Consider the following 25,700-nt stretch of genomic DNA (forward strand, 5'->3'; position numbering starts at 1 on the left):
ATACAAAATTTTTCACCGGGAGAGATGTGTGTACCAACTTTCAGGAGTTTTTGAATATGATAAAGCCGCCAAAAATGCAGTTGTTTATGGAGAATCATAATAATCACTTGGATAACAACAGGGCTTTCGCACCATTGGTGCTCGACCCCCAAAAAAAGAAAGTCTTAAAGTTTCACCGGGAGAGATCAACTCCAAAAATCAACAGGAGGAAAAAGTGCTGCAGAGGTGACGGATGATCAGAAATCAGCACCACAAACAGAAAGAAACATGAGAGGGAGGAGGGCTGTTAACACAAGGTCCAACGTCCTCCAGAGGTTTAGAGTGTAAAAGGAGATGCAGCGGGGCCATCTAGTGGTGGAGGTGTGAACTGCAAGCTGAGTGCAGAGGATGAGGAGAGGAGGAAGAAGCCGCTACGAAGCTCAAACCAAACTGATACTTGTCGTATTGACCTGCAGTGATTCTCAACATGAACATTTTAAATAAAAAGGAAACACTGCAATCTTTAAATTAAAGAACACAAGCCAACCGAATTTGATTTTTGACTTCATAACAAATTAGATCAATATTTGAAATGATCAAGACTGAATAAGTTTAATGTCTTGGTGTATTTTTGCTTTAAATGGTGATGAGTTCAGTTTCCAAGGCTTAAAGTAGGCAATATGGAAAATATCAGGGCAGGTTATGGCATCTGACGGAGGACATATTTCAGTGTAACACCCGCTCTCTGAATTTTTATATAGCGTACTTCTACTCTAATGTCAGTTAGTCATTTGTTTTTTCTATAACTGGTGATTCTTTAATTAGATTGTATGCAACCATTACAGCATATTTTCAAATTAAAATTCAGTGAAGCCAACAGTTTAAGTTATATCTTACTTATCTCCTATTTTAGCGAGAAAACAGCCACAGCACCACCAGATATCGAAATCCTTTGTAATGTATTTTAGTGCAGTTTGTGTTGAACTTCAGATCTGTTGTGAATTGTCCACACAAGTTTAGTTTTGTCCGCAAAAAGATGACTCAGTTTGGTAGATAGATGCCGAGCTAATTGAACGAGTCACAGCTATTCTAACCCTCTTAACCACGTTGTGTACAAAAAACTAAAGTAACATTACTGTTCTGTTTGCCATGACAAAAGGTTAGAAGACATTTTTTCTCTTATTGGACTGAAGGCAAACCTTATGTTACAGTAACTCGCTAGCTCCTCTTGTGGGGCAGAGTGGTATTGCACGGCAGAATGAGCCGTGTTTGTAAAAACAGTGACTTAATTAACTTTAATATCAAGACAAACTTTCAACGTCTTTCAACCCAAGTTATTCCAGACAACAAAGGAAAACGGCTGTTTGTGCAACTACGCATGGGTTGCAACCCAGTTCAGTTTAAATATGTACAAGCATTGTCCTTGTTTTTAGAATTTCACCTTGAACTTGTCATCTGAAAAAGGGCTTTGGAGTTTTTCTTGTTTTTTAACCAAGTTATTCCAAGTTGAACCTGCTAATGGTTAAACTAATGCTTGCAGGTTTGTACAGTCACAAGTGATGAGACAAACTGGCAAAATAAAATCAAGATTTTCCTATTTATTCACTAATTAAGCCTCATTTTACAGAATTGAATAATATTTCAGTTGTGTTGAATGCAACCTCAAAACATTCAGGATGCAGGTATAAATCAAACCAGGTCCCCGAACGCATCGTAACACCATGGGTCAGCTGGTTTGTGTTTTGATGCCTCCCTTCAGGTGAACACACGCAGTCTCCAGAAGCTCCACACAAACACAGCTACTCTTATTGCCTCAGAGTTTTTATTTTTCTACAGGGATGTACAGCAAAAAGACGAACACTGTTGTTTGCTAATATCCAAAAAGGTCCTGAAAATCATTTCTAGCACACTTTTCGACAGGTATTAAAAACACACACACGCCTCCCGCCTCAGCCCGCCCCGCCTCTCACTCCCGTTTCCAGGAGGAACTAAACAGCACATCATTAAAAAAAAAAAATTAAAAAAATAATAATACAAAAACATTGTGGTATGTTTGCATTGGCACAGAACAAAAGCAGAAGGGCAGCAGACTTTTACAAATCAGAGTGAGGGTTTTAAGGTACTCAGAGCTCCAGATGTCAGGAAGCTTGTCGGGATTATTTTCTAATAAATTCGCCAAATTTAACGACCACTATCTATTACTGGATAGAATCCAGAATCTGCAAATATTTGCAGTTTATTTTAACCTGCTCACGAGCAATATTAACCCGCTGATATCACTTTCATTGCGCTTTGCACCAGATATAAGATAGAGCCCTTTAACTTTAAGATCAAATAACCACTTTTGGTGTAAAAAAAAACCTTTGTTAAGAACCGATTAATTAAAAGTAGCAGAAAACACACAAAGTGAGAGTCATGAATTGAAAATCTTTGTAAAAACATGCAAATATTATTGACAAAAAATAGATTAAGTGATGGTCAAACATACCGCTGGTAGTTTTATCTATAACAAAGCATCGTATTTTATAAACCGATCCTGTTTTGTGTTTAAACTCAGAATCTGTACGGGAGTTACAGCTGTTGAATGAAGAAGGTTTTTAACTGAACTGCAGCATAAAATGACCGTAAATGTAATTATTCATGTACATGAGTTGCGGGAGTCACCGTGCTGAGTTTTATTCCACCTCAACACTGGACTCCAACTCTTTCCATGGTGCACGGGACCTTCCTTTCCTCTCAAACTTCACACCGTCAGTTGTTTAACGCAGGTTTTCTGATTGAAATTTCAAGCACACGCCGAGAAGTTTTCTCATTCCACAGAGTTGGCACGAAGAAAACCTGCTGCCGTGTTATTTTGTCGGGTGGTTCACTGCTGCTTTTAACCTGAAAAAAACTGTTTGATTCCACTAAGTTTGCATGTTATCGGGGAGGGGCTATCACTTTCCAATTTGTTTTGTAAAATTTGTGATGTGATAAATCCTGAGCGTCTGGTTCTCTGAGCAGATTAAAACAAAGGCATAAAAATATACATATTTGTAATTGTGTGGCCCAAATTTGCATCCAGCGTTTTGACCCCTCTTTCTGTGGGACAGCAAGGCTGGAAATTAAAAAAAAAAAAAAAAAATCATCCTGCCTCTTCTTTCTCTAAAAAGAACCTGCTCCCACCGCCGTCCAAGAGCTCCAAAATCTTTTAACCTTTGGAGAAACGTCAACAGATGAATAACAATCATAAAAATTGCTTTCTCACTGTGCACAAGCTAAAGGCTTCTTGCTCACTATCTTAAAGCCAAACTCTCCTAAAAAACTGGAAAAATATCTACAATATATTCATCTAGAGTAGATGCAGAAAACACTCCTTGTTTTTCTCGCGTAAACACACAAGTGGGACAAAAAAATAAGGACTTTTAGGGGCTCAGAATGGGGCGAGGGCTGATGGTAAAGCTGCAGTTCATCCACAAGGAGGCAGAAGAAGAAAGCAAAGTGCACCGAAGAAAAAGCAGTCAGATTCACAAGCCATTTAATCTTGAATTCAGTCTTAAAATCATACAAAAGGAGTGAAAAAGGAGCCACAGTTTGAATTTGAAGAGATTTTCAGCTCAGATGCACTAGAATAAATAAAATATTTCACCTTTATTTCCCCCAATAAAGTGACATCTAAATACAAGATTAACTGACTTGCAGAGGTGATTATTTTGGGGTAGGAAGGCAGAAGGAAGTAGGGAGGTGAAAAAGAGGTAAAAGAACAGAGTGAAGATATACATGGCAGCTGTATTGATCCACTGTATTAGTTTTATAGGGTGTTATTAAAGCACTACAGACTAAGCGTGTCGGCTGCCCGCCGCACGCCGGCCTTCATTGTCTCTAATATGCAGCAGTGCGCTACGTTAACGTGTAATAAATCATGTACACAAACAGAATCCCCGCTCCCAGCTATTACATCTGCATAGCAAAAAAGAAAAGAAAGAAAAAAAACAAATAAATAAAATAACAAACACAGAAAAAAAAAAAAATCCTTCCAAACCATCTTTAACGATAAATCAAACCCCGTCTTTTTTTTGTGTCTTTTTTTTTTTGTCGGTGGCTACTGTTTTTCTTTTCCTCTAAAAGATAATACAGAAGTAGTTTTGATGCAAGACTTGTTGTTGTTATTATTATTATGACTTTTTTTTTGTTTGTTTGCGTTTTGTTTTTTTAGAAAAAAAAAATCAGTTTTCTTCATGAAGCGCACTTCCTACTTCCTCTTGGTCCGATGGTGGCGTGGGATTGGCCGGTTAGTCATCGTCATCGTCGACCACGGGGTCCGTGTCCCAGCACGTAATGTCAATCTCTGAACACACAAACAACAGGTTTGTTTATTTGTTCGTTAATTTACACTATAAAACAGAACAAGTCGTGAATAAAATCTTTACGAGAACAAAGAGGGGTAACATAAAGACCGTTTCTGTTGCACACAAACACAAAAAAGGAATAACTTTTAATAGTAACTACGTTTTGTTTGAGGTCAGCAAAAAATGAAGCAGATGAAACTGAAATCATGCTGTTTCACAATAAAATGAATCAGAAATGGGAAGACTATGCCCGTTGATTCGAAACATTTGCAAAGGCAATGTTGTTGCTATTGACAGAAGAGTAACAGCTGTCCGATAATAATTGGATAAAAAAAAAAATACTCTGTTAGAAAAGAGTGAGTCTGTAAAAGTGTAAAAACATTATGCTGAAAAATCAGGATTGGAAAAAGTGAAGGAAGTAAAATTGGGGGCAGTGTAGAATGTCTTTAAACTTCTATTTGCAGTAACCTTCTTGTATTTTCAGCAGAGTGTCCTACCTGGTGGCTTGTTATAAAAGACCGGGGTAGGTTTAGCCGAGGACTCCTCTGATTGGCCGAATTCATCCTCCTGTGATTGGCTGAAATAGCCCTCACTCGCCTAAAAGCGCCAACAAACAGAAGGAGAAAGAAAACAAGCATTAAAAGACAAAAAGACAAGAAAACTTGTTTCTGAAGGACAGCGTCAGCATCGACCCGTCTGACCTGTGTTCCTTCTTTCAGCAGTGTCTCCCCATTGGTCATCAGCAGCTGTCCATCCTCCAGCTGCTGCCTGTCCCCAGACGCGTGCTGCAGTGCATGCTGGTAGCTGAGGGTCATCTGGTCAGAGCCCATCACGTCCACTAGACTGGAGGGGTCGTCCTCGGCGACGGTGGCCGAGCAGAAAGTCCCGTCCATCATCTCATCGAAGCTGAGGAGGGGCTGAGGCCGGCCGGCGCCGGCGGCGGTGCTGGGCGGGACGTCTCCCATCAGGTCCACCAGATTGGAGGACTGGGCGGGCTTGGCGGGCGCGATGGAGCTGCTGTCCCACAGGTCAACCAGACTGTCTGTCCCGGAGTCCCACGGAGAGAAGCCGGTGGAGTCGCGGGCCTGCGGGGCGACGCTCTGCACGGGCTTGGTGGGCGTCGACTCCTGGACCGGCGGCTTCTGCACCTGCTTTGGCACCGAATCTGGAGAAAACAAAGCAAGAGGCAGATTCCATGACAACGCCTACGTTTCTTCAGTTTTTTGTTTTTTTTGTTTTTTTTGTTTCTTACCCTGAAAATGTTTTGTTTTTTTGTCCGAAAAACATCTAAACGTTTCGATTAAAGCTTTTAGAGGTTTAGTTTACAAATTATTGTTGTTTCATTTTATTTGCGCTAAAAAACAAGAATGCCGGAGTGACAAAAAAAAAAAAAGAAGGGCAAAACGGGGTCGTTCCCCCTCAGGCCGAAAAATGTTAATGTTAAAAAAAAGTTAATGGGGAAGTTCCAAAAACTGCAGTTCTTCAAAAGCGAGTCGTTCCCAGTAGAACTCCATGATGTTAAAATGCCCAACTTTACAGCAGAAATAAACATCTTAACAACCTGGTAAAAAGAAAAAAGGTTTTGGTCTTGATAGCCAATTTCGCATTTCACGACAACTGTTTGGAGGGTGAATTTTTTTTTATAAAACTCACCCGTTTAAATTGCATTAAAGCTTAAATTTATGCATAATTAAGAGCGGTAGTACTTTGAGCGACAGGTTGGTGCCGTCACAGTTGACGAGCTGCCTGCAGGTTTCAGTAACCAGGCTTCATTCGGCCCGCCTCAGCTCCACCCACGCGCCACCTCGTTGCCTAACGTTGGATCAGCCAGGAGGCGGAGTCAAGTAACGACCAGAGACACCTGGAACTGAACTTCAAAACCGCTCTTCGTGAAACCTGCGGGTAATGTCTACATGTACAGTTTATGATTTCACACTCACCCCACTCGTTTCTGCGGTCTTCCTCCTCCCGGCTGACGTCCTCTTTGATGGGCGTGGTGACTATTTTAGGAATGGGCGACACGGCGGCCATGTTGCGATCTGTGCTCGCTTCGTCGTCGTCGTCGTCCCCTAGAGGCACAGAGTGGCACAACGATAGGAAAAAAAAAAAAACAGTCGAAGAGGTACAATGCAGAAGATGTCTCATCACCAAAATCATCAAGCAGATGTGTTGAACTAACACAACATTTTCCGTTTGTTGTATAATATTAAATTAGTCTCTTAATGTGTCAGAATTCAAGAGTTCGTAACTTTTTTTTTTTTTTAAACTTCATTTCAGTTGAGAGGTTGTTTTTGATTAAAAAAAAAATTACGATGCTGATAGGAGCTTGTGATGACGTGAAGCTCCGGAGTCACTTCCTGCGTTAGTTCAACACATTCGACGTCGGACAAAATCACAGCGAACGGACGGGTACAGTCACCGCGGCCGGTTTCAGACCGCTTAACCGCCGCACAAATACTGACAAGCAATTCAAAAGCCCAGAGTTGCTCCCATGAATGGTTCCCCAAGACACAGTCACGATGATCCAGCGAAGCCATGAAACAGTAATCGGATATCCAGCGGACATCCGTTGGTATGCCGCCGACGCATACCAACACGCTGTGGGTGATGTCACAGCGATAACACGGACATCACACGACATCATGACGGACATCGTCACAGCGTCGGTTACGGTCGAGGGAATCACTTCCACAATGAAAACGACGATTATTTCTCAGATGTTTGATGAGTTCATGCTCGTCACAGTCGGACGTCCTGTTCAGAGGCCAGAACAAGAGTTCCCAACGACAGATGAAGAGCGACGGCGTCGCCGCGACAGGAAACAAACGGCCGACTGAGATGTGCGACCCCGTTATGAAACGACAAATCACATCCAGCTCGGCAGGCTCCTGCATGGGTGGGTTCTCCACATCACCAGCTGATCAAATGCCCGTATTCAGAGGAGAAGGACTTCCCGGCTGTTACATGAATAAGGACATCAAATAGAAAGTAAAACTTCCAGAAAAACTGGTGTAAGAAGTGTTTACCAAAACTAAATCTTTCACAGAGTGAAGAAACCAGTTTAGAAAAGTGTTTTCTTTTCTTTCTTTTTAAAAAAATAAAAAAAGAAGGATTGGATTTAAATAGAACTACTTTTGTTGTCTGTGGATATAAATGGGGATGAATCTCCACCCAGCATGTTAATCTGCCATTGCAGCACTTACAAACATGCAAGAACAGACACTGACGATCATAATGGTGGTCTGCATGATTTTACCCGTTAACTCCATCATGTTTGATTCTGCCTGATCTCTCATCACATCCAGCCAGGCAGATAGTTTGATCTTTGATGCCCAGTTTTTGAGATAAAATGGAGGTGGTTTCTAACAGCATGGAAAATTTCAACATCAACGTCTTTCTGGGAAATGAACAGCAAATGGATCCGTCTCTTTTCAATTTCATGACTTGCAGAAATAAGAACAGAACTAATTGGATGGATCGATACCACCGAAAGGTTTTAAGACGGTTGATCAGCCTTTTTGTTGTGACCACTGTTACGTAAGCGCTTGCAATTTCACCCTGGACCTGAAAACTGAAGCAGAGAGCGCCGCCAACTTTTGTGGGAACAGAAAGGGAAACGTTTCCCTCAGACACCTCAGAAGGTCACAGCAGAACTCAGTGTTGACAGCCCGACCCAGTTGGATAATTTCATGGTGCTCCTGACCCAACACACCTTCTTCGGTCTTCTCCCCCGTCTCGTTGCTTAATCGCAGTCGACTTTCTAAAGCGTTTTGAGGTCTCAGAGCTCTTGACTTTTGGGACATAATTTGACGTGCGCTCTCTGCTTAGTGAGTCCACGGTGAAATCACAAATGCTCACGTGCCACAAAAAACACGTTTAAATCAGGCGCTGAAGTTGATCAAGAGACATAACTTGGAATACTTATTCACAAAGTTATCGCTCCCACTTGATCCGTGTGCATCACTGTGCTGCACTCTGTTAATGTGCAACAAGAACGGACATTTTTAACCGCACCTCGATGATGCTGCACTGCAGTTGCGATTCTGCTCCGCTGGGCTCCATTTTCCAAAAGCGTAATTTGCAAATGCAATGTTTTTTTTTGGGCTGTAGATTTAAGTTTTGGAAGTTGAAAGGTTCTCAAAGGACGATATGAAGGTCAGTCCATCTCAAAAGAAGAGTTGGTTGGCAGTATCTCGGGTGTAACAAACATGCTTGTAGTTAACCAGCTAAAACCTTAAAAAGAATCACCATTATGGTCTTTAACCTGAATGACAACTATGCCGAAGGCGAATATCCATATTCAATCAGACACAAGCCAACAAACTGCCATGACGACCGTCGGACGGCTCAATGACATCACACACTCATACGCAAACACTCACAAGGTTGGTCAGTCGGTCAGGATTAAATGGCCGCAGCAGGAGTGTGTGTGGTTTTTTTTTTTTAGAGTGTGTGTGTGTGCAGAGCGGTGAAGCAGTCCCGGATCAGAGGCATGAGATCGAGGATCAGAAGAGGAGGAAGGTGATAGAAAACCAGTGAGATTCTGCAGTTGAAGAAACAGCTCTTTATCCCCGAGAGGAGTGAAATCACTTCAAACCAGAAACACATCAGGAAAATAAAACAGGAACACTTAGAAAAATAATTCAACATCAGCAGCCGACTGGACGACATCTAGAGGATGGAGGGGGGCACGACAGACTCAACATCTACCACACAAACCGACGAGCAGCTTTATGGTTTGCAGCCAGAAAGAATGTTTAACATTCAGGGCTCTATTTTAATGATCTGAGTGCACGGTCTAAAGCTCATGGTGGTGAAAGTGCTTTTACGAAGAGTCTAAATCCACTTCTGCCAGTTGAACAGCGGACGATCGGAGTGCAAAGGAAGGCTCAACGTTCGAAGGGGTTGGACCTGAGTTTTTATAAATCATTATCTGTGTGTTCAATCAGATTGCCATATCCAATCCCTGTAATAGCCAGGCGTGCTTGCACCTTGGTGCATTACTATTATAATGATAGACTTGCAGAGTAGAAGGAAAAGAACGCATGCAGATTGATCAGATTGATATTAACAATATGAACTGTTCACTTTGTAATCTTTTTACTTTTCGATCTTCTGCATGCTTGTGCTCCACTGAATGTCCTTCTGTGTGTAACAAGCAGCGTGTATGTGCACCGTTACTGTCTTAATCACGCATCCTTAAATCAACAGTCAAATACTGCGTCACTGACTGAAGATGTTTTTGTTGGTTAATCACTTTTGAGCTGCCTCAAGTCAGAAATGCACAAACAATGTGCCTCATCACGCTTCGTTTCGAGGTCAACCCGCCAACGGGCGCTCAGACTGGAGCAAATTTAGTATTTAAAATGGGCGATAAAATAAACACTGTGTCGGTCTGAAACGAGCAAAGACACTTACGTTGCACTTTGCGTCGCTTTGCACCAGGTGTGACGCAGAAAACAAGTTACCCGGATGAAACTTTTTCATCGCTGCTGCTTTGTATCACAAAGTGAATACAATAAACTGCGGTGGATATAAAGCACCACATGGTGACCTCAACAGGTGAAAACAGGTGAATTGCGACGCGTTACTTTAGTACCGCCTCTTCGGTACTTTCCGACTTCCTCTCTGTGGCTTCCTGCTCCAAGCCAAATGAAAACTACTAAAGATGTGCATCTGAGACATATTTCTACTTTTAAAAAAGCTCAGTAACTTTCAAAAGCAGCCGGCGACTGTAGTTTATATCAAAAGTTACTCAAACAAGAGGAAGCTGTATTTTTCAGGGACTATTTTCGGCGGCGCATTAATTAACATTTGGTACTTAATTGTTGGTTTCAGTCTTTTCACAGGATTTGTTGACAAGTTAAAAAAACAACAACAACAGAATATAAGTCTGCTGCTTCTTCAAAATCAAACAATTCAAAAGTGAGAATCAGCTACTTTAAATGATGAAATGAGGTCAGAGGGAGGTGTTAGCTGTTGTCGGGTACCAGGGAGCGGAGGGTGGGGGCGGGGTTGGGGTGGTGACTTTGGTGGAGGGTGATGAGGGGTTTTTAGGGGTTGGTGTGCAGATGTGTGGGGTGTGAAGGAGTGTACGTGTGCTAAGTGCTAAAATTAGGTGCTGAACTTTAGATGATGGAAATGCATGTGGTCTGAAAAACTGACGAAAACAGATTTCAACTGTCCGTTCGTGGTCTCTCAAGACAGATGCTGCAGATGTTTCCTACTTCTTTTTAAAAAAATAAATTCAGTTTTTGATTTTTGGATTGGAAACAAAATACTTTAGATGGTCTACATACTTGTATTTAATAGTTGAAGTGTGGAAGAACTCGACCGTCACAGCTTCACAGTCATTCAAGCTGACCAAACGGTCACACTAATTTCCAATTAATGGAAATATTCATATTAATATCAATATTTTTGTTCCAAATTCTCCCAGGAATGTTTGCAGCTTTAAAAAAAAAAAAGATAACTTTCGCAGTGCAGATTTAAATTTGAATGACTGAATTATAAAATCACTGCATTAACACGCGTGTTGACCAGAAAGACAGCTCACATTACATCAATTTGATAAAAAAAAAAAAAATTGTATTGGTTTATAAAGCCAGTGGTCTTGTTTGTCTTTTGTTGTATGGACCTTCTGAAGCCTTCAGGTTTTCTGCAAGTGGCCTTTTAATTAATCCAAAAGTCAAAACAAAAACCCCACGGTGAGTTTTCCTTTACTTACAACAGTCCATGTCTCTGGAAGAAAAAGAGCCTTCCTGTAAACCTGAAGGCAGCAGAAAGAGTTAATATTTTTAAAGGCAAACTCAAAGACCTTGCTCTTAGTTTGGCCTTAAATTATTTTTTAATTGTCTATTTATATATACATTTTAGTTTATTTTAATTTGGAATATCCTTTTCTTCTGATTCAGTCTGACTGACTGATTTATGGATTAAATCACAAGCACACTAGTAGCCCAATATCACGAGGTATTTACTCCTTTTGTGTTCATTGAACATCCCGTCCCGGTTTTCAGACCCTGGATCAGCTCTGGTTCTGGTCCAGAAGTCGGAAAAGGATTATTTTGTGTTCGTTTTTTTTTTTTTTTTCAGTCTGGCAGGATTTGGAGCAACGACACATAAGAAGCAAATGAATAAATAATGTCACGTAGACGTGAGGCTAATTAACGTGATTATTTCTGATTATTCATGATGACATGCGAGCATTACACCCCAAATATAGTGAAGACCAGGATACTAGTGCACATGTAAGCGTGTTCGGTGTTTTGAGAGACTCGTTGACCACATGCCGTTTCATCCTCTAACGTTCTCTTTTTGTTGTCGCCCATAATTGCGGGGAGGACTGACGTTCGACCAAGCGTCCGTCTTTTCCTCTTCACTTCTTCTTCTGCGGTTCACCGGTCATGTGTTGTACCTACCGGCTGCAGCGGCGGGCTGCGTCCGTGAGTGTGGCGGGGTGCGGAGGGGCGAGGCGCCCCGGGGTGGGGGAGTCGGACTGGGGCTGCTGGGACTGTGCTGCTGCCTCAAGAACGGGCTGTCCAAACGGCCTGGCGGTCAGGACGACAGACAGAAGCCACGCACGACCGGACACGAGGACACACACACACACACACACACACACACACACACACAGAACAAGGACACGAAACGACGCGACATGACAGAGAAGAGCGAGGGAGACGGACGAGACGGAGGCAGACAGACAAAAACAAGAGAAGGAGGAAGAGTAGAAGGAAAAGAGGGAGAGGTCAGAGTCAGGACAAAAGATGTTCAGTCCCCAGAGGGAACGGAGAGGATTGTGGGAAAGGAAAAAGGAGTCCCGTAGAAACCCATGAAGAAGAAACGAGGAAGAAAAAGAGGATGATGAGGAGGAGAGAATTTTTTATTTTTTTTTTTTTTTTTTTAAATCCACAAATTATCACATGAAGGAGAAATGAAGGATGACAAAAGAGCAGAGGAGTGGGTGTGATTCATGTAACGTGAGGATCGGTGAACACAAAAGAGCGGAGAGGTGGTAGAAGAAAAACCAGCGAGCAGAAGGGAAAGAAAAAAGAAGGAAAGAGAGGAGAAAGACAGAAAGAGAAGTGGTTAGTGTGGCTTTTAACACACCGACTGCAGACACCATGCAGTTAGAGGCAGAGATGAGAAGCTGACGGCACTGCGACGTGACGATTGCGAGGTACTCGAAGACAAATTCTAATTACAAAATGGTCCACCCGGACAAAGTGATTCGAGTACGAGAGTGGCTACGTGAGACCTCCACGACAGAGGCCGGCTCTCGGAGCAAACGATTCAGGGAAAATACATCCGTATGCACGGCTGTAGTTCTTAAGACAAGTGTCGGAGTATGTTTTAAAAGAACATACATCGGTTTCCTTGTTTTGCTGCTGTTCGTGTCTTTCAGGACTGGCTGACTACTTCTTTCGAACTGAAAAATGGAGCTTGCGAAATAAATGATGTCCCATCGTTTTCGAGCGAAAGTTACATCCTCGCCACTGAGATTGTGCTTCTCCGTTTTCAGCGAGGTCGCGGCAAACACTGCAGACAAACGACATACAACGATGTAGAAAAACACTACGTTTGAGGCTCGACAGCAGCCGGCCAACAGAGAGAGAAGATGGTTCTTTTTTTTTTTACAGTTTCGCCTCCTTCATGTTGGGATTCCAGAAGAAAGACCTGAACTTTTTCAGGTGTTTCCTCTCGATCGAAACCTTTCAAGGATAAAAGAGCGTCTCTGAAATATTCAAGTTCAACAGAAGCTGCAGCTGAGGAGCGTTGAACGTTATGAACATTTTCTTAAAGTTGATGGTTAATGAATCGGATGAGGTCCCTCCCCTTTACTCCCCGGGTCGTCCTCAGCTGCTTCATCTCTTCATCCCAACATATGTAGGACTGCGAATGGAAAGACGAAGCCTGAAATAAACCCGAATTATCCCTTTAACGGATGAGAGCTGTAGATTTAATTAACAGTAAGGCTCTTCCTTTAAGTCTTCTCTTCTCTTTTTAACTTCAATTGTCACATTTCTATTAAAAAAAAAGCTTCTTTGGTTTCACAGATATTTCATCCCATTTCTTCCCAGTTTTACCTGAAAATAAACTGAACCCTGCAGATAAAGCAACAGGTGAGTTTTAAAATGTTTACCGGTCCTGTGGATGGAGACGGGCGAGGTGTCCACACTGATGGTCATGGCTCTCTCCTTCTGCTTGAAAAACTCTCGAGGGTTTCCTGACCGCTGAGCGATGATGGCCTTCGCCTCCTGGGAACACAAAATCACGCCGAATAATGACAGAATTTTGTTGTTTGTTGTTGTTTTGTTGTGAATGTTGTTCACGACCCCACTTTTTCCAATTTTTTGTGCAGTAAAATCTCTACACGTAGCCGCCGCTTTATATATTTAAGGTTTTATCGTCGTTCCCTCTGCAGTAGCTTAACGCTGCTTATGTGACCGTGTTATTTGCTCATCAATCTCACCTCTACCTCAGACTCCTTCTTGTCCAGGTTGAGTTCCTCGAGGCTCAGCTCTGCTGCCTGAGGAGAATAAAAACAGGTGAAGATGTAAAAAGCAGGAATTGAAGGATTCCTATCAGGACCGTTTATTTAACCTCGGGGTGGAACATTTTACAATAACTCGAATCAGACATCCTGAAATAGACATGACGAATTTTTCCAGGATATATTAGAAGTCCAGACTGTGAGAGCTTTCATACAAATGCAGGTAATGATCACAGGCTGCTGCCAGCAGGGGGGGACAGAGACTCTGTTCGTTTCGACATCACATGGTGCGAAGAAGCAGAGAGCAAAAACCAGGAGAGGCTGCTGCAGAAAAAATGAAAATGAAATCACAGTTGTAGAAAAATGGGCCTTCAGTCTGAGTCCTTTCATTTCAATGTAACTGCTCCTAGTTGGTGAAACAGTTTTAGATATTTTCTAGGTGACTCGTCTTGTTGAAAAGAAGCAACAAAAATTGTATTTATTGTTTTTTCTATTTGTCTTTTTTTTTAATATTGAATATTCTATATCAAGACATTTTTCGTGCTTTCTCTAATGCCAGTTAAATATCCTCCTTTCAAGCTCAGACATGCTGTCACAGTTCAGTCGTTAAAAAAACCCGAGTGCAATCCAGACAGAGATTCCTTAATTAGGAAGATAATTTAGCAAACAGCTGCATTCAAATCTAAATCTTTGGACAAACATTTCCATCCCTCCGTGGTTCCTGAAGGCATCACCTAGACACCTACGGAGCCGACTCATCTGTCCTTGAAATGAATTTTTTTTAAATTTTGATTTCATCCTGATGCTCACTTCGGTAACGTTTCCTGAGGTTCCTCCAGCGAGGCAGCCGGACCGCTGCGTGTTAATGAACTCGCCACGAGGTTTATAAGATGTTCGGAAGACGAGCTGAAACGCCGCGGATGTGGCGCGACGCAGCGGGCGGCCGTTTGCGGGACGCTCCGATGGCTTTCACGCGCTCTCGTGAAAAATAAACACGCTCGGACGGAGTTGAATCACTCTCCTGAGAAACACAAAATGATTTCGTTCCAGTGTGGCAGCACGACTCCGGCACGGAGGCGAGAGGATGACGTCGTCATGGTTATCTGGAAGGGAAGCGATGCTTTTGATGGACAGCAGGGATAAAAAAAAATTAAAAAAAACGGGATCGAAGCGTGTCACTTCATTTGCTGCCATGAAAAATAACTGGAAGGAGTGTCTTGTGATTTTAATCATAAGCACATCAGGGGTGATGTTGGTAAGTTCAGGCTGGAGTCGGACGATTGATTCGGGATTACTGATTTCGCATAGCGACACTTACGATGGTGGCCTGGCTCCGCAACCTCTCGCTGGCTTCCTCTTCGTCCAGCATCTTCTTCCTGTTCACACAAACACACACAGATTAGTTCGTCGTTCCTGAAATAGAAGGACGTTTTTACAAAAGGTTCTTCTTCCTGTTAAAACAGTTTTGTTTTTTTCATTCATGCTGGAGGAAGTTTTTCTTCCTATTAAAACTGAGGTTTTTTTTTTTCCTCCCAGCTGTTGCTCACATGGGATTTGTTGGGTTGCTTAAGTGCCCAGAGGTATCTTATGTTATGATTTGGTGTAACAAACCAAAAAAAAAAGTGGAATCCCTATACACCGCTCCACCGCCTCCGGCGTCTGGGCGAGGTGAGGTCCTGTGCAATCTCCTACATCCATCTGGGACATCAATACATCCTTTCCTACTCCTAATGATCTCTCGTTATTGAATTTAGTTTTATCGTTGTGAGTGTTTTGCGTGTTCGCTGCCCACCTGTGATCCTCGATCTGCTGCTCCCTCTCGCGGTACCTCTTCTCTCGGTTCTCCTGCTCTTTCCTCTCCAGCTCCATCCGCTCCTCCTCGAAGCGCTGCCGCTCCTGCGCCTGCTTCTTCTTCTCCTCCTCCTTCCTCAGCTCCTCCTCGCGCTGGAGACCAAACGCAAACAGACGAGACACCGGCACGTTGAATGTCTCCGACGGAGGGCTGCGGCGACCGCTCAGTGGTACCGCAGCCTGAAGCGGGTTTACAGGTTTTAATTCATCCAGAGTAAATGCATCATTTATGAATGCTTTTGGGTTGCCAGGTTGTGTTAAATCCTCCTCCAGCGAACAACCTGCGGCTCCATGAAACAGGCTGTCATTTTGTGTTTGGTTTGAGCGTTCAACTCAACTCTTCTACCCAACTCCACATGTAACTGGGATTCACATTAACTATTTATATTCAACAGTAATCAGATATAAAGGAATACTTTGACTGTACGAAATAGCCTGGCTCATGAAGCCACGTAAGACGGTAAACCGCTTATTGTACTTTGGAGGGTTTTTTTTTGAAGGAATTAAACACACAAGAGGAAATCTGTTTATTTGTGAGTATTAGGTGGATTTTCGTTGTTGTTATATCCAGGCTAGCTGTTCCCTCCCGTTTACAGTCTTTATGCTAAGCTAAGCTAAGCTGCTGTAGCTTCATTTTCGGTGTCCAGATGTGAGAGGTGTCAGTCCTCTCCTCTACCACAGTCTACTGATCCACCTGCTTCTGTCGTTGAAGTTTTCCTTTGCAATGACGGGTTATTGACAGCAATTCAGTAAAAAAAAAAAAAAAAATAACACCACCCAAATTGTAATAAACCCTTTTAATCCCCTCGTTTTTAATTTTTTTTTTTTTTTATAATAAACCCAGATTAAACTGTTTCCCTTTACTTCCCGTGTCCAGCATTTCCTCTTCTTCATCATCCTCCTCACCCTCCCTCCTCTCCTCTCCTCTAACAACCTACCTTGGCCTGCTCCCAAAACTCCTCTCGATTGATTTTCTTCATCTCCACCTCTGCGTTGGTCTTCTCGTAAACTGTACCCTGGATCAGGAGAGAGTTAGAGAGAAATCCGGTTTCTTCAGGAGAGTCGGAGCATGTTAGCGGCTGTATTCTGTGTATAAATGACCTTCACAGGTGAGAAGTCTACTTCTTGTTCCTCGGTAAGAAACACCGTCATCTCAGGTGAATTCTCAGTGTGCTTTAAAATTATTTTCCAGTCTTATAAATTTCACCGTAACTGAGGGAGGTTGTGTAATACACCCGTCAGTCCACTAGAGGATACCGTGTTTTTGTTTTTGTTTCTTGTGTGGGCTTTAAAAAAAAACTAAGCTGCCTTCGAGCTAAGCATCCAAATCCACGTTGTTAAGAGTCTGGAAGAGATCACAGTTTGGCCAAAAATGAGTAGTTTTACACGCGTCACGTAACGACTCGGTTCCCTGCTTCGCCGTAACCCGACATCCTTTCGGACTCCAGTTTCCAAAGTCGCTGAGACGGTTTTACTGTGGGGAGATACCGGGTTAAACGTCTCTCTTCGTACCACATCTGCGTGCTCTTCGTCTCGGGTCTTCAGGCGGCTCAGCACGGGGCTCGCCACTACCACCGCCGCCGCCGCCGCCACCGTCCCGTTGGTCAGCCGCTGCCCGATGGCTGACGGGTCGATGTCCTCCAGGCTGCTGGCGTTGACGGTGACCTCCACTCCCTGGAGACGGAGAACAGAGAGAGAGAGAGAGAAAGAGAAATGTGAGGATACTGCTGGTAGAAGATATCTGTGGAGAGGTTTGGATTAATCACAGGAAAATATGAATAATAGCTGCGCTTCAAGTTTCCAGCTTGAACACTGTTTATTAAGGAGCACCGTGATAGTCGGAAACGTGGCATCAGAACTGGGTGAGAGCGTCAGAAGTCAGATTGGTGGTGGTGGTGGGGAAGGGGGGGGGGTGCACGGAGAGCTAAAACATTTGGTGGAAACTGGATCAGTTTAATCCCACAGTGATCACACCAACAGCAGATCAATACAACAGGCTTTGCTCACCGAGAGATAGAAGAGCAGCTTCATTACAGATACAGAATTTACTGAATAAAAACTCCGATCAGCAAAAGTCCCGACAAAGAGAAAGCTGCTCAGTCGTGATCTCAGAGGATGAGTAGCAACTCTAAGAAGGGGAAACAAGGACAAACACTTGGAAATGATCCGGATCAGTTTGGACCGGACGCCTGCAGAGAATCGACTCCACCCTGAACATTTATGATGAAAGCCAAACATTCCCAAACGCCACAAGAAACTCTTTGTAGTCACATCATGCTGGGATAAAATGGGTTCTCGGGTCGGGACAGACCGCTGGACTTCAAGCAGTGTCTGAAATTCATGGACATTTATTTTTTTTACTGGTCTTCACACCTGGTCTTTTAATATTTGGACAACTTTGTATAGATGTGATCTGTAATATCCATAATGTCCCACTGATCACATAATAAACTACTGGTGTTCATGTCAGTAAGGACCATCGGGACTCTCTGGTTACATCTGTGCTTCTATTACCGATGTCACAGGGACATAAATCTGTTTACATCCTCGCGTCAAGGAGACTCAACGTCCTTCAGAGGACCAAAAAAAAAAAGAAGAAAACACAAAGTCCCCACGATGTTTGAATTTTCATGAAATCTTTGAGTGTGAACTTGGTTTAAGATTCAGTCGAGTCTCCATGAAATTAATCTCAAACAGTGTGTCCTCCTAAGTGATGGAAGACACGGCTGTGTATGTATATGTGTGTGTGTGTGTGTGTGTGTGTTCCCCAAAAGGGTCATTTAAAACCCCTGTTGGTGTGATAAAGTCGACGGTGTGTGGGAGAGAGAACTGCCACTTGAGGATAATGACACTTCAACATGCACGGTGCGCGCACACAAAAACACACACGATCCCACACACATGCGCGCGCACACACGCTTAGCTGTTATGCAAAAGATATATATATAAATAAAACATGATCTCTGCTTTAATCTCAATCTTTTTATCTTCTCTATAAATCCAGAAAGTACACACTCAGCCAGGTGTACAGGTGTGAATACACGCACGCACACACACACACACACACACACACACACACACACGCACGCGCGCACACACACACACACACACGCGCACACACACACACTCGTCCTTCCTCTTTGATCCTCCTACATGTTTTCATGTGCTTGCAGCTTATTTTCCCACAGAGAGAGTCGGTTGAAAACATTCAAACATTCTGTACATGATTTACAATCTACGAAGCCGATTATGACACAAACATGATTTTCTGCTCGCAGATCTCAGCTCACACACGTTTTGCCGAGATCACTTTGTCAGATCATTAGCCGTCTTTCCGGAGTCACGACTGAACCGAGGTGGAAGCGAGACCTCCTGAATGAAATTACACAACTCGGTGAGTTTCGTACCAGTGACGGCGTTGCCTTTTCGAGATGTCAAAACGTTCAGAGGCTTTTCCTGCTGTGGACCGACTGAGCGCAGCGATGCGTAGCGAGCGGAGGGGAGCTCCCCTCGGCCGTAATGAGTAAGTGTTCAAAGTCACGCTGATTTATCAACATCAGCACCCGAGTCCCCCGTGTTCCAGTGACCACCTCCACTTAACCGACTGAGCTCCTCGGTGACTTCTTTCTGTTTTCTGTTCTTTCTGAAAATCGCAAATGTGCTCACAAAAAAACAAAAACATGTAACTCAGGTGCTGATGTCGATCAAGCAATTTAACTTGGAGGACTTACCCATGAAAGTTGTAGCTTCCCTCTGCTCTGGGTGAACTTCACGATTAAAAACATTTGAACCTTTTAAGAAAATGATTTGGGGGTTTTGCACTCAAGTCTTTGACCCAAATCTGAGTCGAAGCCGGTGCGCAGCAGCAGCGGGTTTAAATTACACCTCAGGTGTGATTAGACTAAACCGAAGGTGCAGCTTCTGAGGACACAGAAATGAGGTTTACGGCTGTACGAGCGGCTTGTAACGGCAAACAAATGTTGATCGTCTGTGTGCGTACCTGCTCGTTATTTATGGTTTTTAATTATGGGATTATGTAAAAGCACGATGTTGGGTCTGACCTGGAAGAAGTCTGCGATGGTGGCGACGTGGCTGGCACAGGCACACTTCCTGGCGTCCGGCACGTCTTCCCCGACCTGAAAAAGAGAGAAAGCTGGAGTTATAAAAGAAGAATGTAAGAAAGGAGGGAGTGGAGAAAAGTGGGATGAGGGATTTCTTCGCTGCTGTCTCATAACTTTTAATCCAAATTCACTAATTACTTTTCTTCCAGACGACCACAGTCCAGGATGGTTTCCTGTCTCGTTTTTTTTTTTTTTTTTTTTTTGAGTCTCATTAGGAGCTTCTGTTCAGCCGTGCTCGGGTTATTGAAACAGTCGTATTATAAGAGGCTGGATGTGATTCAGTAATCACAGCTCATTCAAACCGGCACAATGCAAACGCAGCGAGCAGCAATTACAGAGGAAAACGGCTCCATCTCTTCCGAATTCATAGCAAATTATCCCCCCAATAACAACATGTTATCTGTGTGCGAGATGAAAGAGGGGAAATTAGAAATATAAGCTTGAATGCTTTTGCAGTGTATTTTAGGAAGTGTTGTAGCACTCGTAGTCCAGTTTTTGGCCTTTTTTGTTTTGTTTTTTTGGGCCCATCTTGAAACAGTCTGGTTGCTCTTCAGGCTGTTAAAGTTGCTCTGTTACATTATGATGGACTCCTATGGCTCCTCTCCCAGTCTCATCTGACCGCCATATGTCTTTTTCTTTCTCCACTTGCTGCATTAATTATCAGGCCTTTTTGTTTTTCCTTTTTACCTCTTCAACTCTGGGGGAAAAAAAACAAAACTTTATTCAAATCAAGGCAGCAACTCAAGTTCATTTCTAGGAGACGGGGGCTGTTTGAATCAACCTCTCTCTCACTCTGTCATCATGCAGCTCCTGCTGTTGTCAGGTTCACAAAGTAAGACATTCATCTCCAGGCTCTCCGATGGATTAAAAATGCTCTCAGCACACTCAGCAGCACAAATTATTCATTTCTCCCCCATTACATTTCCTTTTCATCACAAAATCAAATGGCGGACACATTTCTCTGCTGTGTTTCACTTGTGGTGACGAGACTCCTGTTTCCTTCCCTCCGTTTGACCTCTACAGGACCTTCAATGTCACAAGGTTTCAGTTTTTACAACATCAGGTTGAAATGTCCTCGTTGAGGAGAGAAAGTCCGCATCCGGACCTGCTGTCACAGCAAAACCACAAAAGTCCACACGTTGAGTCGCTCCCACAACACAATCTCATGAAAATCAGTGCCTCTCAAGACAAAAATGTGCGTATTCTCAAAGTAAGCAGGAAGCAGGAAGTCTTTCCTCTTCCTGTTCCATTTATACCGCTTGCAAAAAAAAAAAAAAAAAGAAGAAGAATTGGTTGGTCACCACGGTGTGAAAGTTTTGAACGATCGCTGTGACGTCGTCTCACGTACGAGTTTGTTTTTTCATCTTTTTGAAGAAGCTGTTTTTTTTTTTTTTTTTTTTTTTTTTTTTTTTTTTTTTTTTTTTTTTTTTTTTTTTTTTTTTTTTTTTTTTTTTTCCTCCGATTAGCCACACAGAGAGATTATAAAAGGAACTTCTTTTTTTTTTTTTTTCTGGATGCCGATGGGATCCGACACGATCACACAATTTTTCCGCCAAATAAAGTTCAAACAGTTGTGGATGTGTCACTTTAGAGACTTTTGTGTCACATAGTTGTTTCTCTCTGCTTTTCTCGCTGGGTTTGAAGTGGATGAAGCTCGAAGGGAAACAGCGTTTAAATCAGAATCTGATGACAGTTTGTGGGCTGTTTGGTCGTCGTCAGTATAATCCTATAATCAATCATGAAGCAGAGGAGTTGAGTTTTAGACTGTTGAACTCTTAATTCAAATGTTTTATTGTTGAATCTTTTCTTGTGATTCCTTAAATCATTTTCAAATCCAGGGACAGATGTCACGAACTATACTTTTTTAAGTATTGCTAATGTAAAATAAAGTAGTTGTCGTAGTTGTACCGAGAGGGAAACAAAAATGAAACAATACAGTCAAAATAAACTGCGAGAGGACAAAGCTTCAAATCCAGAAAAGAGCGTACTCTGTGAAAGATGTGTGTGTAAATGCAAAAAAAAATGGATAACAATAAGAGAAAGGATGGCTTCATCATGAGCGAAGGTTAAGATTAGCAATTACTTAGCCAAGGTAGAAAAAAACATGAGCATCAACTATAATTAATTCAGATTTTAATGCACTGCTGGGCAAAGACGTGGAGTGAACCAAATTGCTTCATTAAATCTAGGGAGACCTGCTCGGGTTGTTTTTTTTTTTTTCTCTTTTCTGTTAAAGGTGGTTACATATATGCAACTGAAAATCAGTGTAATATGATCAGGATGCAAAGTGAATATACATAGATTTTAATGCACCACATTTTGTAGCTGAAATTTTATTTTTGAACTTTTCTTTACATTATGTTCTGTTTCCTGTCAATCAACTCAGACTCACGAGAAGAAAAGAAAATCTCTCTGGGGAAATAAACCCTGCAGAACTTATTTCTCCGCAACAGTGACACTGAAGCCAGTAGCTGTTGTAAGCCTCATTGCCTGCAGGTGGCGCCAAAGGAAAGTTGTTACTTCCTCTGCCTGCAGATGGCGACGTCATCGCGTCCACGGCTGCAGCTCCGGACTGAACCTCGTTCCAGGTCCTTCACGTCAGCTAAAACTGCTAAATCCAAAATGTGCTCTGACCCTTAATGTCTCTGATATTCTCCTTTACTAGGGTGAAAGACATTTTGATGTGTGTGTGCTGCCCCGTGGGGGGCGCGCGGCGTTACGTCCTCCCCCTACCCCCCACCCCGCCTCTAACCCAGAGACTCACCCAGTTGATGAGGATGTATCGTGGCAGAGCGGCAGAGGGCTCCTTCAGGCTGCAGAAGCCGTACATCACCCGGCCGATGTCAAAGGTCAGCGTGATCTCTGCCAGGCCACCTCCTGCATCACAGAACAACACGCTCCGTTACCATCCCATAGTGACCAAGTGAAAACGCGTTTTCAAAACTCTCTGCAAAGTTACTCGAAGTTAAACAGTGTTCAGACTTTTAGTTTGGTACTCACCCGTCAAAATAAAAACTGATTGACGGTTAAATGTTTGGATTTAATCACTCATCTGCAACTTTTAGACAATCAGTTTATAAATTATAATGTGTTTAATGTGACAGATTACTGCTGAAACACACAAATATCCCTCTCTAGGGATTAATAAAGTGTTATCCCGTAAAAAAAAATATATATAAAATCAATATTCTGTTACTCAACTTCCAATTTTTGCAATTTGATCACAAAGTATTCACATAAAACTCCAAACACATACTTTTACTTTACACTTCAAACACGATCGACGTTGATTTTCTTGTCATACTTCCAAATTCTACTTTATATTTTAAATGCAGGACTTTTACTTGCAGTGGAGTCATTTTACGGAGTTGCATTGCGGAACAGAATCTGCCTTCCAGGCTGTTCGTTTTATGCGTCGCATTATGACCCTGTTGTCGACGTATCTGTTTCTTTACACAGCTACAGATACAGTATGTATACACACACACACACACACACACACACACACACATTTGTATACACCACACATGCAAATACACAAACATGACTGTGATCTACTGGCTCTGATCCAAAGCGGGAGGCAGATTCGTCAGAGGCTTACGGTGCCGATGCACAAGCTGTTTCCTTTCAGCTGCTGCTGAAATATTCACGTTTCTCAGGAAAAGCTGCAGACGTGAAGGAAACTAAAACCACTGCGGGCATAACGAGGCAATCCTCCCTTTTTTTTTTTTTTTTTTTTTTTTAAAGGCCCAATTGGTTCATTGAGGATATCTGGTGTCGAGCATGTAGAAAAGTCAGTCTTACAAAGAGAATCATTTTGGATCTACTTATTAAAAGCCCCGGTTTAAATGGAAAGCTGGATTTGTCTCCAGTTTTGTAACTGCGCCTTTCTGTATTTTTTATTTATTTATTTATTTTTAGGAAAAACTGGGTCAGTTTAAATGTTAGTTGCCACTTAATGTTTAAATGTATTTTAAACTATTAAGAGATTTTAAGATTTTTGATTAGAATCTGCATTTGGTTTCCAGTCCAAGTCTCCTATCGTGCGTCTTTACCTGCGCCCCACGTCCTAGGTGACGGTTCATCGGTCCGTACTGGTCACGTGACCACAGCTGATTTGTAGCTGATGACGGCCTGACCTGCGTCGTCATGAGTTCTCACTGTGATTGAACAGCCACGACCGATTAAAGGCTTCTTAATTAATCGCCCTCTCAATCACATGTTGCAGTTTCCGTGACAAGCAAATTCAAGGACGCAGCGACTGTACCTGCGCGTGTGAATCAAACATACAGGAGTATCGTGAATCTGTAACGACCGCGTGGCGCATCATTACCGGCGGTGATCACGAAGCCGTCTCTCTGATGGCTCCGTAACAATCAGGAGACAAAGAACGTGATTGTTGGTTTTTTTGTTGGTTTTTTTTTTTTTTACCACCGAAGCAGCAGCTTCAGAGCTGCAGAGCTCATCACATTTACATTGTCTGAGCGCCCACACGTGACGTTAAAATGTTCGCGCGGCGGCCGTTTTCATTAAAACACAGACATTAAAACGGTAATAACGTCACACCCGAAATGATAGGACTGGTGGTGGAGTTTTTTTTTTTTTTTTTTTCCAGGAAGGGAAGTTAAAATAAGAAAAACAACTTTACCTCCAGATGATGCCAGCGTCAAGTCGTTAGTTTCATCCTCATATGTGTACAAGGCCCTGTTAAAAAGACAAGAGAGGCAGAGAGTGTTAATTAGACATAAAAATAAACACGACGCCGTTTCATCATTCGCAACGTTGCAGCGTCATGTGCTGAAAGTGTTGAGAATGTGCGATTCAGTCACTGTTAGGTTTTTATTTATTTTTCTCTTTTATTAGATCCTGTCAGAAGAGACAGACGGGAAATCTGGTTAAATAACACGGGGGAATGACCGACAGCAAACATTGTACTAAATACCATCAGTCTGTCAGCATGCTGGCGTCTAAAGTCTAAAGTCTAAAGTAAAGACTCAGAGATGAGAGTAGACTTGTTTTTGAAACGCCTGACACATATTTGGCAGACACTTGATTTACAAAGCAATTTAAGCCCAGTTCAGACCGAAGATTTAACGACAGCTGTTTTAGAACGGAAAAGTGACAGCGGGCATAAACGGGCCCGTTTCCCTCACCAGTTTTTATAACGTCTGGCCCGTCATCGCTTTCAACAGCCAATCAGCTCGTAGCAAAGTCAGCCGGTGGCGTCACTAACAATCTGCCGGACGGTTTAAACGTTTGGTACGAGAAGAAAGAGAAGACGACCGCCTCATCTGAGGAACAGCCGCGTCTAAATGACACGACGCTAAACGATGGAGTTGCCATGGAAACAAACGAAAGAAATTGACAAAAACCATTGGAGATCTCCTGCCTGAACTTCATGGCATAAGTTGTTTGTATAAATCCGCTCGGTATTCTGTTGAAGCTCCAAATTCTCGACCATCTAGTTTGTTCTGAGTAAGTTTATTAAACCGCTGAATAAACAAGACGTTGATGTCATCAAAAACTCCAAGCGCACCCATCTCTCTCTCACACACACACACACACACACACACACACACACACACACACACACACACACACACACACACACACACACACACACACACACACACACACACACTTGTTTTACTATCCCAATGGGGACCCTCGTTGACATTATGTTTTCCCGTACTCAAACCTTAACCATCGCAACTAAATGCCAAGCCGTCACCTTAAGTCAAAGTTAAACCAATCTTTGTCCCCGCGGTGTCTCCAAGTCCCCACCTGGACATCAGAACAAGCACACAGGCACACACGTTGCAGCCATTTTCCTTCAGTTTGAACTCTGTCTGCCTCTCACATGAACTCACATCTACAGTAGATGGAGGTGCAGTGCACACACATACGTACTGATTTACAGCTTAG

General features: G+C 42.7%; 1 protein-coding gene across 7 annotated transcripts in view; it reads right to left on the minus strand.

Annotated features, from left to right (window-relative positions):
• Nucleotides 1-3,479: 3,479 nt before the first annotated feature.
• Nucleotides 3,480-25,700, minus strand: part of dbn1 (drebrin 1) — an 87,643-nt gene continuing 65,422 nt past the window's right edge. Inside the window, exons 2-15 of one of the 7 annotated variants that reach the window (XM_069716652.1) lie at nt 24,424-24,479; nt 22,540-22,652; nt 19,716-19,790; nt 17,167-17,328; nt 16,593-16,670; nt 15,596-15,747; nt 15,122-15,179; nt 13,789-13,839; nt 13,453-13,567; nt 11,729-11,857; nt 6,248-6,376; nt 5,009-5,472; nt 4,805-4,904; nt 3,480-4,306 (exon numbers count right to left, since the gene is read on the minus strand). In XM_069716652.1, the coding sequence (XP_069572753.1) occupies nt 4,251-4,306; nt 4,805-4,904; nt 5,009-5,472; nt 6,248-6,376; nt 11,729-11,857; nt 13,453-13,567; nt 13,789-13,839; nt 15,122-15,179; nt 15,596-15,747; nt 16,593-16,670; nt 17,167-17,328; nt 19,716-19,790; nt 22,540-22,652; nt 24,424-24,479 (1,738 nt within the window). In that variant the 3' untranslated portion in view covers nt 3,480-4,250. Of the gene's footprint in view, nt 4,307-4,804; nt 4,905-5,008; nt 5,473-6,247; nt 6,377-11,728; nt 11,858-13,452; nt 13,568-13,782; nt 13,840-15,121; nt 15,180-15,595; nt 15,748-16,592; nt 16,671-17,166; nt 17,329-19,715; nt 19,791-22,539; nt 22,653-24,423; nt 24,480-25,700 lie in introns of all 7 variants that reach the window. The other 6 variants (XM_069716671.1, XM_069716662.1, XM_069716643.1 and 3 more) reach the window with 6 other exon arrangements.

Source organism: Brachyistius frenatus, unplaced genomic scaffold (assembly GCF_029030835.1).
Source record: "Brachyistius frenatus isolate BFR_SWC_R1_liver_20210118 unplaced genomic scaffold, ASM2903083v1 Contig_5, whole genome shotgun sequence".
In the NCBI taxonomy this organism is placed as follows: Eukaryota; Metazoa; Chordata; class Actinopteri; family Embiotocidae; genus Brachyistius; species Brachyistius frenatus.